Source organism: Calonectris borealis, chromosome 11, assembly GCF_964195595.1.
Source record: "Calonectris borealis chromosome 11, bCalBor7.hap1.2, whole genome shotgun sequence".
NCBI classification, from domain to species: domain Eukaryota; kingdom Metazoa; phylum Chordata; class Aves; order Procellariiformes; family Procellariidae; genus Calonectris; species Calonectris borealis.
In genome coordinates this window covers 21,826,563-21,845,501 of record NC_134322.1, presented here as the reverse complement: position 1 = coordinate 21,845,501, position 18,939 = coordinate 21,826,563, and the positions used below count along the sequence as shown (strand labels likewise).

Sequence of the window (18,939 nt, the reverse complement as noted above, 5' to 3'; positions counted from 1 at the left end):
ACTCCACATCCTCAGAAAGGCCGAAAGCTGCCTCCAAAATTTGTTTTATTTTGATGCCCTTTATTTGAAGAGGAGGAGAAAGGGCAGAAGGGGAAGTAAATCACTGGATTTAAATGATACAATTACGTGTGCTAATGCTTTTCATCACAAAGCAAGATACGCCACCTTCAAATAAAGCCGGCGAACTTGTCCCTAATGCACAAACACCTGGCCACGAGACCATTTTTATTACACTACAAGGTCTTGCTCTCTCAAAACGTGCGTCATTTGAAAAGGGCACACTCTGCTAAGAGAATAGTCATTCATCACTGTATCGTAAGGTTTATCATAGGAAAGATGAGCAAACACGATTCCACTGCATCTGCTCCAAATTCTACTACAATAAAGCTTTCGGGCACACCTTTATCTCTCCCTCAGCTTATCTTCCCACACGCCTTAGAAACATCGCTACAAATTTTAGATAAACTTATATTGTGACTTTACTGAGATTTCTGCCTCCACACGCCACATCTCCCCCTCATCACTAAACACTGCTTTATTAACCAATAAAACTACTCCCACGCATTCTGCAGCATCCTAATGAAGTGGGGAAAGCCTTATTTTTCCCAAGCCAGTAAAGTAGCTATTACACCCTCAGGTACAGATAAGACCATCAGTTTGTGAAAATCAGAGACAAAGCCTTGCGCTTAGAAACAAGGAATTCAGAAAGTTTCCTTTAAAGGCACGCATTAGTTTCTGTTTTCTCAAGCTGCATCCTGCGCCGCAAAAAAAAAAAAAAAAAAAAAAATCGCACAGACTTGTACAACGCATCCCGCTCTGCCACAGCCTCCTGGGAAAAACGGGGCTGCTGACCGAGCAGCACACGCTCTTACCTTCACCGGAGGGGTTGCTCCAGTTCCCGAGTGCCGTCGGATCTGACAGCCATTCTGGTTGGGTCTTTGCTGTTTGTTGTTGAGCTGTGGCTTCTTCACCGTGCCACCGTGATCATTTCTTACCGATTCCACTTTCTCTGCAGTTGTCTTACTTAACAGCTTATTTAGAGACAAACCCATAAGACCATTAGAGCTGAGTTCCACGCATCCAGGCAAAAAAATATGCCTGCTCCTCCTAGCTCTAGATGACCAATGTATTTTAGTGCAGTTATCGCAGTCTTAGAACAACCCTTTTAGGCAAAGGGATTGTATTTAAAAGACAAGTTATGGCCAGAAAACACAGTCTATCACCCTGAGCCCATTCCCACACTCAGTAAAAGATCACTCCAAAAAAAACCCAAGAAACAAACAGCAAAAGCACATTTTTCTGAACTCTGGCTACATACAGGACAGTTTTCCACTAGGTATTTCAGTTCCAGTCTATCTCCAAGAAGACTCACCACAGAGCTGTTGGCATCAGGCAGGAACTGCCCGAACTCCGAGAGCAGATCCTCCTGGTTCTTGAAGAGGCGAGCCACCTGCGCGTACACCTCCTGCTCCGTCAAAGCCGGCGTGTAGTTACCCCCTGCCTCCTTGGCATTACGCTGCTCTTTCTGTCATAGGAAAGAGGAGAAGCGTAAGAAAGGACGCCCGAACTATTTAAGTAACAAAGAAAAACCAAAAAACCCCCCAGTGATATAAAGAATGAAACAACAAAGGTCTCAGCATCTTACGTAAAGAATCATACTATTAATATAGCATGTATATTAACATAGTATTAATGTATTAATATATACTAAATACATATATATACTACAGATGTATACTAAATGCCCAGCTGGCCCTGAACTAGTAGGACAGCGATCAAGGAAGGAGTTTCTTTACTTTTAATGCCATACTCCTGCCATGTTGTCTCTTCCTGACCCATGCTCACGGAAAAATGCCAAATACGATTTTTAAAAAGGCATTTCAGACACTTGCAAATAAAGATGATGAACTGAAATCTATTATTTCATGCTGCTACGTAATCTTCTAATTTGCAAGAACTCTGCCTAGCTTCCTGGCCAATGTTAATCCAGCAGAAGACCCAAATGCAAGTCTTGGACGGGCACAGTTAGCTCCCATGGCAAAGAAAGAGAAATAACCATACATATACTCAAATCTGCCTTGTTAGCACTCACCTGATATGTATGGAGGATCTCCAGGAAGGCTTTATAGATGTCTGGCTGTCCCTGGAACCGATTCTTGATCTTGTTGACATAGTTGATGGCATGATTAAACTCAACGGGCTGATTGTTCTGCAGGGATGGTGTGGTTCCCAGAGAGATTGTCACAGGCGTATGAGGTTGGACCGGTGGGGAGCGTGGTGATGCGTATGGTGGAATCGGGGGAGTTTGCTGGCTGGCAGGAGTATGTGCCTGCAACTGCGATGGCTAAGAAGAAAAGAAGCCATGTCAGAAATTAGCGGATTCCTTTATGTTTGGAATAAAGGCATTTTTATTCCGTTTATGGACCACATCCAGAGGAAACAACCCAGCATGTAACTGTGTCCGATGCCAACGGTGGAACAACGTGGATTCAACAGAGATACCTCTGAGCTGGAATATCATAACTGGACGAAATCTCCTGCTACCACATCCAGTTAAACAACGTCTTCCCATATACTGGCCCTGGATGACTTTCGCTGCACTTTCTTGAAAGACTGGTCTTTTTCAACTGTTACTAAACAATTATTCCCTTCACAAGTGTAGGGAATTTTAACAATATCTTTCATAAATTGAACATTTGCTAGTGGCTGTCTAAGCAGAAACTGCTGCTAAGAGTCAAAATTAAGAATTTCACAGTCAGAGTTGGGTTTTAAAGATTAACAGAAGCACAAATACAGGTAGAATAAGCAGAAGAAAACTATTATCCAAAACAAATAAATAGATAAATATTTAGTGGGCCAGCAGAGACTACAATTCATCAGGAAGACAAAACACCCAGACCATTCAAGCTGTTGTTATTAACAGCTGTTTTTCCATGCTAATTGCTTTTGACTGAAACCTGACAAGACACACACACTGTCTCAAAAATTTAACAGAGGCAAAATACAAAGGCATGGCTTGCTCCGACACTGCAAGTTATTTTGCCCCTAGTGAAGAATACTGGGATGCATAAAGTAAGGCAACAGTAAGGGAAAACTGGAATTTCTTTCAATATTGAGACAAAGAGCAGGCAGATAAGACTCTCAGAGTAATCATTTTGAATACTCTTAATAGACACCTAACAGCCACAGGAAAATTTAGCAGCAGTTTTGAGGCGGCAATTTTAAACACAAATGGAAGTACTCATTCCTGTCACCTTCCAAACTTCAAAACGAGTATTACGCAGAGCTTTCACTACTGACAGCACAGGCAACTGTCTTAGGATGGCCAGAAGCATCCTACTGCAAGATCCTGCCTTGCTTACCTACAACTTTACCTGTCTGGTAAGGAAATCTCACTTCAATATCTAGCATGTCCCTCAGGTTCATTTGAAAGTTTCAGCAAAAATAGTTCAACTCTTTGCATGATGATGACCCAGGGAGAAAACCACTTAGCCCACGGTGATGAGAAAGAGACTGCTACCTCTTCGCTGAGAGCACGTTCTCTCTTCGGAGAATAGCCTTGAAATCTGGCACAGGTAAGTTAATTCCGGAATGCCTTAGCTTTGCAGCTTTCAGCTTGCTTTTAGCACGTTTTTCTTTGCCATTTCTGAACAGGAGATTGCAAGTCCCACCAACGTTTGTCTAGAGATCATCTTATTGCCACACTTTAAATCCTGCTGCTTTCTAACTGCATATTCCTTTTTTTTCTCTTTTCCAGCCAATTGTTAGCTAATTGTACAGTTTAGAGATTAACCCTTAAAACTTTGGGGATTCTTTCCCTCCCTAAGGCTCTCAAATCTCTCTACATTTTGAGGCTGAAATACATAATATTTTATCTAGAGTAAGCTCGCTGAATGCCTCTTATACTATCCTATTCTGTTTTCAATCACATAAAATACATCTGTTGGACAGTAGCATCTGGCTTATATCTAAAACAGAGTGTCAAATTCCCTTTGTTATTGAAAGGTCTCAGTTTCAGGCACACAAACCGATACCTAAAGGCAACACCATGGTCGTCTTGCACTTTAGATTTTGCCAATAACTCCTGCGCCCATCCAGCTGATGGCTGAACTAGACTCTTTTACAAAAAATGTCCAATCTGAAAACAAGACTTCAAGCAATGCAGAATCTACCAAATAACTAATCAAGCTCTTCTGAAGACTTAATTGCCCCAAGCATTTGAAACCACTCACACACTTTCACACCAAGAGCAACATCTTTATCGCAGCCTCTGTTTTATGGGGTATTTCTTGGGACTTCAGCTATTCTGAGACAATATACACAAAAGCAGGCAGTTCAACATGTGCCCAGTGCTTTAACTAGAAAGCCCCTCTTGCAAAGTCAAATGCATTTCAGGGACCTTTTTCCTGGGGCTGCTGGATCACTCCCTGAATAAAGTGTGTACATTTTACCAGATGCTCTGAGCATCTTTCAGTTCCCCACTAAAAGCAACAAGGCTTTTCCAAATCCTGAAGGTGGCTTATTTGAATTATTGTCAAATCAACTAGGATGCATTTCAAAGTCTGAAAAGGAGAAACTAATCCAGCAGCAGAAGCACAACACGCGCAGGTTCACAAACACTATGAAAAAGCAGTGTGGAAGTTCCTTTTTCACGCTCTAGCTCCACACCAGCTTCAGCTGGAGGCAGCAGGATCCCCGCGTTACCAACATATGTCATTCAAAGCCTCTCACCTTACTGATTTTGGCAGGTGGTGGCTGCGGCGCTGGCTGTGCTGGTGTTGGGGTTGATTGCGCTGAAGGCTGCGACTGATGCTGCGGCTGGGGCTGCGGCTGGGGCTGCAAGCCATGAGTGGGGATCTGGTGAACCTGCCCTGGTGTTGTCACATTCACCATATCGTTCGTTTGCACCTCAATCTTGTAACCAGGAGGCAAGAAGGTGTTGAAACCCATGATCAAGTCCGGGTGGCCCTTGAAGAGCTGCGATACGCGGCTGATCACTCCTGGAGTGTCAATACTGAAGAAGGAAGAAGATCAAAAAGTCACGATCCTCAAAGACCCTTTCAGTGGAACACCGAGTTCTCCACACAAGAATTTTCCCATTAGATTTTTTACCTTATCACCTCTAACCTATGAAACAATGCAAAACTGATTCCTATAAATACACTACTGAATGTAAGAGTGACACTAGAATTATTTTATTAGCCCAGACAGCATTTTGTATCTATGAGATCTAGTCCCAAGTCTGACCATTATTAATGGGCAGACAACCAGACAGCCAGATGAATCAGCTGTCAAGGCTGAACTTGTGAACTCCCACTCTAAGCAGAGATTTAGTATAAATGAAGGGATGCATTTAACTTTCAGGGAAGAAAGCACACAACTGCTTTTACACTACTGCTAGAGGTGTGTTACTCTGCACGTGGAAGGACAGAATTTAGCTCCTGCTCTGTGCTCCCATGCCCACACACACTCTTTCTAACCTGGACGGAAGAAGCAAAATGCAGCTTGTTACCTTTGAGATTTAAATTCCTTCATAATATCCAAGAAGTCATTGTAGACCTGTGGCTGGCTACCAAACTGCAGCTTCACCTGGTCAAGGTAAGACAATGCATCCTCCACCTGGAGACAGAACAGACAGGTTATATTAGCAGAGAAGATTTTATTTCACCTCCCATTGTTCTGCAAAACACGCATTATTTGAAAACGCAGCTGTTAGCCCTGAGCCTGAGCAGGGAATTAAAGAGCAAAAGATCATGAGCCTGGTTAGTGTACTACCAGCACCATTTTAATAAGAGATACTCACTCCCCACTCCTGGCTCACAAGATAAAACTGTACCAAAAAGAAACAAAAAGGGAAAAAAGCAACACAGATCAGCAGAAGTACTCAGAGAAAAAAAACATACTCCAAATTTACCATCACTGAAGTGACTGCTAGGATAAACAGAACTAGACTGAGTATTTTTCCTGCATTCGTATGTGGAAATTATTATGGAAGTCTAAGAATAAGCAGAAAGTGGAAACGACATATTCAGTATAGTAGATGTCTGCCAGGTACACGCTTGCACTTTTTTCAAAAAGCCAGACATTTCAGTTCGACATACAAGGATTTCAAAAACGGCAACTGTGGGTGGTAAATTGTTTTACACCTCAAACAGCAAGAAGTTTATGAACCGTTCATGTACCAACATCCAATTTTCAGATGTACTGAAAGAACAGCCACAGCCTAAAGTGAGAGCTCTGGGTCCCTATCACCTCCGACAGCCAGGCCACACGCTCACCAGCTGCCAGAGCTACACACGGGACCTCTCTTTCATCTGAAATTAAACGACAGCAAGGGAAGAAAGACCATTACGTATAGACCCGACCTTGCATCGGCAGAGGATTTGCCGTCGATTTCACTGGGAGAAAGAACCACACATTTTGAAACCATTTTCAGAGGTCTCTAGAAATGAAGTGTCCTACATTCAGCAAAAAGAAAGGGCCTCTCACCCAACAAGGCAGTGGGTTCCACAAAAGTGGAAGAGACTTGCCCCGTGCTTGGAAGAGACCAGGAAATAGGCATCAATTCATATACGTGTGCCTTCTCGCTAGAGCTGGACCAAATAGCTACTTAGAAGGGCTATTTTTGGTGGAGTTTTCTCTTTTTTTAAGGATTTTACAGCACATAATCCGAGAATAGAGCCTTCCTTACTCCCAAATTACTCCCACACAACCACCCACATATGCCATGTGTTCAGAAAAGCACCAAATGTTTTGGTAATTTAACCCATTCATACGAATACTCGGAGCAATATTTCTTCCTTTTCCTTCCTGCCCCAATCTTTTCTTAACCAGTCCATTTTTTATTACGGTATTTGAAACAACAGGGTTTCAGCAGAAAGAGAAGGCCCTTTCCGCATTCAATAGTCTTCCAACCAGGAGAAGCATCTAAGCCTGGTCAAGAAAGCTTTTAGGAGGTCACCAGCTGGCTTTCCAGGGAGGCCTCCCCTACACACCGAGTAGAAAAAGGCCCCCAGTTGCCCCAGAATTTAGGCAGAGGTCGGTTTACTTAAGGCAGCAATGCTCAGCGTTACCTTGAGCCTCTGGAACTGCTGCTGCCCCTGCACGGGCACGGCCGGCGGGGTGGGGTGAGTGTGGCTCTGCACCACCTGGCTCCCGTGAGGCTGCACCGGCGCGGTGTGGTGGTGGCCGCTGTGGACGGCTGCGATGGCTGGCCCATGGCTGCCCGAGCTCTGCGGCACGGCTGACACCTGGCAAGGCAAAGAGGACGTCACGTACGGCTACGGCTTCGCTCGGGCAGAGAGCACGATCAGTCTTGCGGGACCCAGGTATACAAGTAAAATTTTAAGGAAGCAGAACACAGTCAGTTTGACCTTTAACCATGACTACTAACAACCTTACTCAAAAAATATCTTTTGTTTTCTTCAACAATGACCCAGAGAGACCTAAAAACGAAACAAGACAACTCTCATCCTATACTCGAAATATAGGAGAGCCCTCTCTGCAAACACATTACGAACGCAGGTTCTCTTCAGCCTGCAGACTCGCTGGCTGCCTAGTCACCAACACTAACATCAAGACCTGCAAAAGGGGCATAAAATGGGATTTTTAGTCTGACAGAGTCAAGGTTCTCTCTTTTCTCTATGACACTTACGTGTCACAAGCAATAATCTGAATGAATGAATCTTTACGAGCTTCTAACACTCTTGCCATTCAGTTTGGGTACAGGAAGTCAAATTGTGGCGCTCTCACACCAGCAGACTCAGGGGAGAACTCAGCTTGGTATGTCCCCAGAAAAACAGGGAAAGGAACAGAAGGCATGCACTTTTCGGGTCTCCTTCATACATTAAACCAGAAAAGTTTCAATTTGGAAAATCCATTAAAAGAGCCTTTAAAAAAATTTTAAAAAGTAAATTACTTTTCATTTTACACAAACTTAGTTTTCCATTCAAGCCTCTTTTAGATGGGATATATTTTTTTTAATCCTCATGAAAAGAAACGATTTGCTTGCTGGTCCATCCAAGTTCTTTTTAGGAAGGACTGACTGCCAGCATAAACACACCCTCTTCCAGTCCCTGCAAGTGTCTGCCTGCAGGCTCTTCAGCTCTGCGGCTGCTACTATCGGTGTGAACGTCCCTTCTGCAGAAGTAAGGAAGAAGCTGTGTGTAAAATTAGGCACTAGACAGGGAGAGCAGCTCACCAGCAACACAAGCGTGGAAGATGCAACATGCCAAAAATGTGGCAAAGACAAGTAACACAGGAACAGCCTTTCCCTGGTCTTTCACTGGGAGGTATCTCCAGTGCACTCTTAAAGTACATTTTCTTTCTCTTCCCAGCTGACAGCTCCTTGCAAAGGAGGCAAGAGAGGGAAGAGTGCCACCTAATGACTCTGGGGTAATGTTTTCTGAAATATTTCCATTTTCCTGAAAGTCTCCAATCTAAATGCTGATCCGATCCAGTCTGTTAAGCTTAAGATCACCCAAGATATCATACGCCTGTGACAGAGCAACCATAAGAACAAACCGTTTCGCGGTGAAGAAAAGAAAAATGGAGAAAAAGCCCTGCGCACTTTTCTCTCTAGGATTCAGAGACCATGATCTGAGAGAATCATTAAAAGAATCATGTTCAAAAAAGCCAAATGACACCACGTTTGTTCAGGTGGCTCTGAACGTGAACGAAGCCCATAGTCTTAAAGCAAGTGCTTAAAAGGAGATGTATGATAAGCACATTGTCCAATCTTGGTTTTTCATCAGGAAGCCCTGGTTACTAAAATAAACCTTGTCTCAAATACAGAATTCTACCGTGAAATGACACGGCGCTGGCTGGTCACGCAGCAGGACCCCAGCTGATCCCCCCAGACGCAGCTAAGGGACGAGCGCACGCACCTGGTAGCTGGGAGTTACCGAGTACTGAATCCCCGTGGCAGACTGCATGGTCTCCGAAACCGCCTCATAGACCGGCGGTGCCGGGGCAAGCACGCGGTGCTGGTGTTGAAAAGCTTCGGTGCTGCTGGTGATACGTCTCTGCTGCGACGCATACACGGGTGACTCCTGCTCATCCAATCGCCGCTTCATTCTGAACTCATGCTCGGGAAGCACTACAAAACCTGTTAAAAACAGACCAATTAACAAACGCAATTGATTCATCGCTCCCTGCCAGCACCACGGACGCTAAGTTCACCAAGAGCAGGTAGGCAAGTTTCTGCCTATTCATTTAGGTTACTGATATCTCGAGATAGGAAAGTGGAATTAAGATTCAGCTTTCTGTATAAAATATAAAATCGTGTTTTATCACAAAAAATACAGCCTTATTGTTGGAAATAAAATACACTGCTAAAAGTTAATGATTTCTTCAATCTCACTTAAAGGACGTTGCTAGCATGGGCATCTTAAGCACGCGCAGACCCTGAGCAATGCAAAGCTCACTGAACGCAGTGTTTGAACACAACAGACTGGGGATGGGTGCGTTACCTACACACAGCCTGGACAAAGTTGCCTACATTGAAGGCAGAAAAAAACCTCCTGGACAGTCCAGGTAGGACGACAGCCAGCTGTAAGAAACACGTTAAAAATGTGGGAGGAAGGGGGAAGAAGGACACAAAAAGCAGGATGCGTAACCAGATTTTGAAATCACTTACAAAGCCCTGAAGTAAAGTGTTCTCTGTTTAATACACATAAGACGTGTAACCTCGGTGAAACCCCCAGACCCACTACACCAGGAGTATTTTGGATACCACACAGCCATGGTCCTCCTAGCATCCTGGCCAACTCCATCACCAGCACCAAGCCGAAGAGCGCAAAGCGGAGCAGTGCTAGCAGGCACCGTGGCTGGCATCCCGCACGCCTGCCAGGGATGCCAGTGAGCACCGATCGGCAGCTCTCCCACTTACTCGCCGGTATTTTTCTTCTCCAACACGCAGGCATGTTCCTGCCCTACACCAAGTTGTCTTTATGCAACTTCATTTAACTTGAAATCCGACAGGTCATTTTGCCTCTGTCCCGCTCCTAAAGTGCTGTTTTCTATGCATCGATAGTTATTGCCATCCTTGAGATGTTATCTGCTGTTCATCAAACCACTGGGTGCTCAAAAGCATATACAGCCTATTAAGGTGTTTGATGGACAGGGAAGAGAGTGAAATCCACCCTCTTCAGCCTCTAATTCATCAGGACCTCTCCAAAGCCAGTCCTTTTCAGTTCCAGTGCAGTTAAACACAGTCATTGCTAACATGGACACACAGATAAACAAGAGGGAACAAAGTTCCCCCAGAATAATGGTACAACAGCCAACTAAGCCGATTCTCATCTACCAAGTCAGGACAGCTCTTCACAGTCTAAATCCATCATTAACCAAAGAACTCAAAGATCATTCACCAATATCTCAGTGCACGTCAAATATGTAAATGGGAACCAGCAGCACAGAGGTTCAGAACAGATGAGCATGGGCTGGAAAACACAGGCTTTGTGCAACCGCTTTCCCCTCCGCGTCCCTCTTTACTAGTCTCTCCTTTCACTTGGAGGGAGTAGGACAAGAAGGAACATGACTTCACTTCTTTTTGGAGTTGCTCTTTGAGTTTAACCTCTCAGAATAGAGCCCCTTATCAGGTCCCCAAAGCAGCCGGCAGGTAGAAGACAGCTGGCAGAGGCAGAGGAGGACTCCTCAACCCAAGTAAATGAGAAAGCTTGCTAACTGGATCTTATTTACAAGTTACAAATCCTAAGTAGGTCTGACCTCCAGCATACGCTCAAAAAGCAGAGGAGCACACTCTAGGAGCTCATTTTGCTAATGGTGCCTGCATTGCTTGTCTTTTCATTCAGCTGGTCTCTGCTGACAAATAAAGAGCTAGGCAGGTTAACTTCGAGCTACTCCCTTCAAGCACAGCCCGCATTTAGCTTTGTAAAAACGTACAGTTTTATGCTAATAGGGCTGGGACTAAACTGAGCAATGCCGGCAAATCTGGCCACGCACCATCATCCCGCGAGCAGAGCTAGCCGGGATTTTGCATGACAATGGCTGACTGCATGAGTAAAGTCTGGGCAAAGCTTTGGTGGCATCTATTTATAACCCGCACACCAACTTGGATACCCTTCTGCTCTAAACACTGGTACCCCAGCCAGTCTTTCCACTTTCTTTTGATCTGCCAGGCTGGTTCGCCCCTTACCCTCTCAACGGTGCAACAGCTTTCCTTCCCTACAGGAGCAACCAAAAGCTGCTGGTTTGCAGACACGTACACGCAATATCCACAAAGCAGGAACATTCTCAAAAAAAATTCATGCGTGATTTGCTATAAAGAAGTGAAACGGTTCCAGCAGGCTTAACAGACAGTCTGCAATAAGGGGGGGGGGGTGTGTATATATATGTATACCTGGTGTGTATGTGGTGTGGCGGCTGTTAAGTGTCCCACCCTTGTGTCTCACTTCCCAAAGCAACCCTCCACACTTGTCGCTTGGGATGGACTAACCAACCTTTAATGCAGAGGCTTTTTGAGGACAGAAGATGGCTGGAAGACTCATGTGCCCTTATGAGGATTAAAGTGCCACCTTAGGCTGACTAAGAAGCCTTTTCCCCTTGGAGCCACTAAACATCTCAGCCCTGTGAGGCCGTGGGAATCGTGCTAGCACCGAGGATACATTACCACATACACACCAGCCGCATGAACAGCAGTTTTGGAAGCTCCTGATTCTCGCAGACCAAGTGAGCAATCTTCCAGAAACCTAAGTTTGCTGTATGGGCGACATGAAAGCTTCTGTTTAGTGAAAATTAAAGCTCCTGTAGGTTCTTCTTCCCTCTGAAATGCCCTCACCTTCGCTAACTGAACTTGGACTCTGCTTCTATCCAAGCACTGTACCTGCTTCAACTTTAAAATTTCATAATATAATCTCTATATATATATCTCGATAGAGAGAGTGTCAATATTATAGGCAATAGTCAATAGCATTAGTCAATCTTCCTAGATAACACCTTGCTAAACTCCTACTTAGGGTCTGCATCCGCTGTGTAAGAGTGGCTCGCAGCAGACCACCACTTAACAAAGATTACTAATTCACAGGCTTTTTTAATCCTAGCAGAGAGATGATCTCGATACTCTGCTGTACCTAGACGAAGACGACTGACGTTAACTCTGTGCATCCACCACCACCCAAACTCTACAGAGAGGGGAAGGCACTGAGGGGTGAGCAAACCAGCACCAGAGAGAAACTGGTGCAGAAGAAAATATGATGCTGAATGCTCCCGAAGTGCATTCATTTCCTCACTGAGGTCCTGCTGATCTTGACCTGGCATCTCCCAAGGATCTCCTCCGTTCAAAAGCTGGAGAGATCTGTTGTGCAGCAAGTCCTACCCCTCCTACAGCACACCAGACAGCTGATAAGGAAGAAAGACTGTGATGAAACCCAAGACTAGACATGTCATTTTAAACTGATTTAGCTGAAGCCTGCTGCTCAAAGGGGCAGTTCCACCCACTTCCACCCTCAGTGACAACTGATTTCTCTCAGCATCCTTGCTGACGGCAAAGCCCAGCTAACATGGAAAGGTATTTTGAGAATAAATACACAATTGCAGTCAGTAGTGTCAAAGACTTGTATCAGCTATTTGCCCTCCGCTGGGGCAACATTACGCTTATTTTATGTTGTCTTCTCAGAAATGTAGCACACACCTCTGGCATCCCCTTACGGACTTTGACTCTAGGATTTAGAAAGCCCCAATTCAAATTGCATCATCTGTAATCTTAATTTGGGGGTGGGGGAAAAAAAAAGCCCCAAAAATACAGCAAGGACTGCACAAGACTGAAAGCAAGTCACAAACTTCAGGTACTTTCCTTCGTTAAAAGCATCAACCCGAGGCACGTAGGAGAGCTTAGCAATAACTGAACAGATTGAGTCCCACTCTGTGGGGTCCACGGAGAATTGCATCCCTTTCCCCAGAATCATTTCTACCCAAACTATATTTTAACTTCAGTTAGAGTACACTACGTTCTGCCTAGAGAAGGATGAAAACTACATGCTCTATTTTTTTTTTCCTTTTCCGAGGTTTTTAGCGTTCCCCTTCTCAGTGAAAGGACACCACGTAGGAACACACCTCTGATCTTTCCACCCGTGCCACCTCCCAGCTCACCAGTGTTGCTTAGTGCTACAGGTAGGGTGCATCAGGCAGACATATCACAAACGCACACAGGATCCACAGCTGGTAAAGCAAGAAAAAAATTTTTTAAAAGTACGTTGCATCTCAGTAACACCACCAGAATTATGAAATTCTACCCTGCCAACCTCATCAGAGGATTTCCCCATCCATCTGCCTCGTGTAAGCCAGTGGGACCGATAAACGCAAGTGGAGCGCATCCCTTCCCCTCTGGTATCGCAGAGAGGAGAGGAGCAGCAGCGCTGACACAGAAAGAGAAGGAACAAAGCAGGGATGAGGCCAGATTCAGCTGGCGGAGCACCGCCCGGCTCCCTCCTCACGCCCGGCTCCCCTCCTGCCTGCTCACTCCTCCGCGGGAGCAACAGAGGCAAGAGAGCCCGGGTACCCTCCTCCTCCCTCGCAAAACTGCCTCTCTCGTGGCAGGTCCATCACCAAATACGATCTCAAAAATCTGCGTTTTTTAATTTCAGGTTTTCGGATCAGATAAGCAGGGTCTTCTGGCATTGGAGATCAGCTGTTAAATAGGTGTCAGAATGAAAAGCAAAAAGAAAAAGGCAAATAGAGAATAGGAAGAAAGTAAATCGAGGAGGTCTGCTGCCTGGGCACCTGTTGGAACCACAACACGCCTGTGGATAAACACCATCTTCATGAGCCAGTTGTGGAAGGATAGAGAGGATTTCGGCCCCCGCAGACTGAGGACCCTTCTGAAAAAGGGCAGGGAAATCACAGAGCTGCAGATGATGCATTTAACGCGTGCGGGGGCTTTTTAAAAGGTTTCCTTTTGAAGGAGAAAGGACTCAAAGCTCAGGAGCAGTAAATGTAAGTCTCTGCTACAGCTCCGGACCCTGGAGGGGCGGCTCCGACCCCGGAGCCATCGTAGGTGTCCTGTGGGACAAGTCCCCCGTAGGATTTCGACACCGTATATCACGGTGCCTGCTGGAAAGCAGCCGGCTCAGGTTCCGGCAGCACTGCTGCCTGAGCACTAACCCAGCCGCACGACTTCCAGAACATGACCCAGCTTGTTCGGCAATGGCTGGTATATTTTTTGCACGGTGCCACACAGCCCGGATCCCTCGCCTGCAACATGGGAATAAGCCCCCAACCCCACTTCAGAGGGGTGCTGTGCAGAGAGGCACATCCGTGACCAGAGAGGCATTCCGAAATGAAATGAGAAGTATTCAAAAGAAAAAGGTGCTGGAAAAGCATTACGCGAAGCTTTCGGCGCAGTTAGGAGAGTTTTCTGCAAGGTGACATGGTGACAGCCTGTGGATTACATGCCAGAATCCAGCAAGAGGCAGACGGGACACGAGCAAACCCCACTCGTCTCCGTCCAGATGGGTAACAAGTTGGTACGGCACTGATCCGTGCTTTGCCGAAGCAGCAAACAGCCTGGGCATTAAACTCCACCGCAAACAGACGATCCAAACCGAGCTTCACACTCAGTACAGAGGTTAGCATCGTTTTGCTCAGTTCCCTGAGTACGCTTCCCCAATGCACAGAGAGAATTATCAGAATACTTTTATTTATTCTTGTTTTTTAAAATAAAAATAAAAAAAAAAAAAAGCAGAGACAAGAGCTCACAGAAGTTGGAAAAAGGCAGCACGTCCCCAAAAGCGCACCCCCTGCCTAACAGGCTGAAATGACAGCTATTACGGGACTCTCTTTTCTGTTCCAGCTTTAACAGCCATAAAAGCTTTCCAACGCTGGAGAAGACCAGAACAGCAATCTGGACAGAAAACGATTCATAAATCCTGGAAACGTAAATGATCTGCCTGCCAATTCCAACGCGACGCTCCCGGCTCCAAGACCCGCACGTGCCAGGAGCCTGCGCGGAGGGCTCCCCCGGCAATTCGGGCTGGGGAGGGTGGGGAGAGCATCCCCCCTCCCACCCCGCTTCCAAAAGCGGTCTAAATCACCCCGAGATTCCCCAAACTTTAGCAAATTACTGCCATTTCATTGGGTCAACTACCACGTTGAAGCTTTTCAAACAAGTTCACGCCGAGACCATGTACCTTAACCAGAAGCGGTGGGTGGGAAGGATGAGGATGAGATACTGTGGGGTGAGAAAGCGTGGCTTCCTTTTGCAAAGAGCGCACCAGCCTGAAAAACTGCTAACTTCACCTGGGCCGGGAGGAAAAGACCCTAAAAAGTGGTTTCTGTTCCCAGAGATCCAGCACGGGCAGACACTAGGTTGTCAAGGCACTTTTATGTGATGAAGGAGTTTTACAGGTGCTTTAAAATTAGTATATTAACACAAGGTGCCATTTTATTATATAGTATTAACGGCACAGTATTTTAGAACAATGTATACCTCTTTGAAACTGTGTTTTAAAAAAAATTACAAGTTAGGACTGGAAGATTGAAGCGCAGATAGAGCCATACTGAAATAAGTTGGGCATTTCCCACTTATTTACTGACCCCACACCTTTTAGCACCACCGACGAACGCAAAAGCAACGAGTTAGAAAAGAAACCTAAGGTGTTAGGTCATCCTTAGGCTGCGCTTTAGCGCACGAACCAGGTTTTGATTCCTCTGGACAGCGCGGGAGATTAAAAATCCACGCACAGCTCGAGACGCCTTCGACCTCTTCTTCCAGCGCTATTTTAAACAAATTATTTTTTAGTTTTGTATCGTTTTAGTGGTGCAAATAAATGAATTTCTTCTGGGATGTATCCTTTCCATCAGTGCACTGAAAACACGTGTTATTTGCACAAATAACAACTATAAAAACTCATTCTGAACCTGGGCCAGGAAAACATAGAAAAGAGTAGTATTTAGCTAAGTAGACACCAAGCACGCTCGTATTTTTAAAGCTATCTGAACCCCACGGCCGGCCTCCTGCAATCCCAGGAAAAAAAACCTAACGTAGTTTCTTCGGACGTACAGCAGTCTGAAGAATTAAAAACCTGGGCTGAAATATCGAGTGCAAGTCTCTGCCGAGTTCAAGGCACAGCACCGCACAGAGAGGACGCGTAAAAAAGGATGCCAGCTTGCTATTAAAAACGCTTAAAAATTCACGCGTGCGAGAGGAGCTCTCCGGTTTCCGTAGATCTATACATCGCTCCGACAGGTCCTCACGGATCGCTGCGGTGTTGAGCTGAAAACTGCACCGGGGGCTCCAAGAAGCGACGGGGGGGGCCTCAGCGATGCCGGGTGCCGCCTCGGAGGGGGCACGGGGAGCGGTCCCGCGCGGCGCGGGAGGCGCCGGCCGGTGGAGGGGCAGGAGGGGCGGCGGAGCGGGACCCCGCCGGGCGCCCGTTGAGCGGCAACTTCTCCGGAAAGTTGGGGCGGGCGGAGGGAGGGGGGGCCACCGGAGCCGGGGAGCCCCGTCGGCTCTCGGGACCCCGCCGCGGCCGGGCAGCGTGGGGAGGAGCTCCCCGGGGGAGCCCCGGCGGAGGACCCAGCGCGCAATGCGGCCGGTACCGGGGGCGTGCAATGCGGGAGAGAGCTGGCGGGGGGCGGTCCCGCCGCAGCCCGGGAGCGGCACCGGGCGGAGGGCGGGAGGAGGGGCGGAGGGAGGCGCCCGCCTCGCAGCGCGCCCAGCGGCCGCCGCACGCTCCGCCCGCCGCTCCCGCCATGCCGGGGCCGGGACACCCCCTCGCGCCCGGCGGGGCGGGGCGGGGCGGGAGGACGCGCGACCGCCCGCGCGGGCCGGGGCTCCCCGGGGAGCCGCGCGGCGGGCACCGGCCCCCCCCACCTCCTCCCACCCCCCCGCCGGCGCGCGCGGCACCGGCGCCAGGCCCCGCCCCCTACGGATCGCCAGAGGGGGCCGGCACCGGGCCTGGCGAGCCCCTCTCCCCTCCGCCCCCCCCGCCTTACCTCGAAGCGGGCCCTGGCAGCGGCCGAGTCTCCCTCAGGGTCAGGGGGCGGCGGAGCCGCTGCGGGCCCCTCCCGGGCGGGCGGCGGGGGCGGGCTGTCCCCGGTGCGGTGAGGTGGGGGGTCCCCGCGCCCCTCCTCCCGGAGGGGGGGGGCGGGCGGGGGCGGCGCCGGAGCCCCGGGCGGGAGGGGGGTGGCTCGGCGGGGTAGGGGGGGGGTAAGATGGAGTAACCGTCTCTCGGCCGCCGCGGCGGAGCGCTGCCCGCTTCTCTGTTCCCCGGGAAATCCCGCCCCTCCCCGCGCAGGGGGGGAGCCCCGAACGCCCATTGGGCGCGCCGCACGCCCGTCAGCCCCGCGGCCAATCGCTGCCCCGGTCCCGCCCACCTCGCCCGCCCCTATTGGCCGTGGCCCCCAGGAAGGGGATGTGGAGAGGAAGGGAGGGAAGAGGGGAGGGGGGGGAGCGACCGCCGAAGAAAAATGTCCGTATAAGCAGAGCGCCCCGCCCCCGTCCCGCCTCCTCCGCTACCCCATTGGCGGCGGACGAAAAGCGCCAGCCAACCGGCGAGCGAGCAGCGCGACCGTCACAGCGGGGAGCCCGCCCACGCGGCGGGACTGGCCCCGCCTCCGACCGACGAGGCCCCGCCCCCTCTCTGGGGAGCCCTTTTGTGGAATGTTTACATCGGCCGCGGCCCGCGCGCGAGGGCGCGCGCGCGGCCCCCTCCCCCTCACGGCGCGCGCGCACGTGCTCGCCGCCCCCTCCCCCGGGCCCCGCCGCCACTCCCCCCCCGCCCCCCCCCGCCGGTTGGCGGCGGGGGGGGCGGGGGGGTGGGTTGGCGGCGGGGCCCGGGCGGGGGGGCGACGCGGCGCTGCCTTTTGTCCCCGACCCCTTCACTTCCGGGATGGCGGCGCCCCACGTGGGGCGGGTCGGTTACACGTGTGGGGGGGGGAAGAGACACACTCACACACACGCACGCACGCACGGGGGGGGGGGGCGGGGGGAGAGGCCCGCGCGCCGCGGGGGCGTGCCCGACGCCCCGCGGCCAATGGGGGCGGGGGGCGGGGCCGGCGCGGTGGCCGCTCCCCCCCCTCCTCCTCACACACACTCACTCAGTCCCCCCGCCCCCCCCCCGGCGCCGCGCGCTTCCCGCCGCGCGCTTCCCGCCGGCGGCCGTTGGAGCGCGCGGGTCGCTCCTTCCCTCAGCCCGACGCCGGCGCCGGGCCTCCTCCCGCCCGCGGGGAAGCGGTCTGTCGTGAGGCGGGAGGGGGGGGGAAGCAGCTGTTACATACCCTCAACGCGCAGGCGAGGAGCCCTGAATGGAGGGGAACTCCCCCCGGGGCGGATTGGCCCCGCCGTGCCGATCGTCACGGCCGGTCCGCCCACCGGCGGGGTGGGAGGGGGGGCTGAGGGAGAGGCCTCACTGTGGTAGGGCGGGAGGGATCTGACCCCCGGCCCTGTGGCAAACCCTGCCCCCGCGGGGATGGGGAGGGCTGCCGGTGGTAAAACACGACCTGGAGATGGGGCAGGGGCTGCCAGTTTTAATTTTTTTTTTTTTTTTTTCCTGTCCTGGGGTTTTACAAAGTTGTGGAGGAGTTGCTGGCTTCCCCTCTGCTGCGGGCACCGGGCCCCTGCCTGCCTGAGATCAAGGCTGGAGGACCCTGGCCTGGCCTTGGATTAGCTGTCACCAGGCCTGCTGCTTGTCTGGTCATCCAGAACGTGCTCAGGAAAGGGTTTACCCACCATAAACTTCTATTAAAATACATATTTCGAGCATCTTCACTCAAACAAGGTCTAAACCTCTTGTGTTTTTTTCCTTTCCAGCTGCTTTTCCCTTTCTCAGCTCTAACCCCTAGCCAGGGCAGGGAGCAGGTGGCCCCTGGGTTCTGCCATGAGGCCAAGACATGCAGACGCAGCAGAGGAGGATCTCTCTCGCCTCTTTGGCTTGGAGCTGCAGCTCGGTTTAGCTGCTAAAAGGTCTCTGGCCAGGGGTG

At 49.7% G+C, this 18,939-nt stretch overlaps 1 protein-coding gene across 2 annotated transcripts in view; it reads right to left on the bottom strand.

The window, feature by feature from the left end:
• The window catches only part of SIN3A (SIN3 transcription regulator family member A), a 37,925-nt gene extending 19,670 nt beyond the window's left edge, over positions 1–18,255 (bottom strand). The window contains exons 1-8 of one of the 2 annotated variants that reach the window (XM_075160469.1): positions 18,238–18,255; positions 8,886–9,106; positions 7,074–7,250; positions 5,513–5,619; positions 4,732–5,014; positions 2,093–2,344; positions 1,373–1,525; positions 873–1,031 (exon numbers count right to left, since the gene is read on the bottom strand). In XM_075160469.1, coding sequence (XP_075016570.1) covers positions 873–1,031; positions 1,373–1,525; positions 2,093–2,344; positions 4,732–5,014; positions 5,513–5,619; positions 7,074–7,250; positions 8,886–9,074 — 1,320 coding nt within the window. In that variant the 5' untranslated portion in view covers positions 9,075–9,106; positions 18,238–18,255. Of the gene's footprint in view, positions 1–872; positions 1,032–1,372; positions 1,526–2,092; positions 2,345–4,731; positions 5,015–5,512; positions 5,620–7,073; positions 7,251–8,885; positions 9,107–16,953; positions 17,246–18,237 lie in introns of those variants that run through there. The other variant, XM_075160468.1, reaches the window with a different exon arrangement.
• Positions 18,256–18,939: the final 684 nt, after the last annotated feature.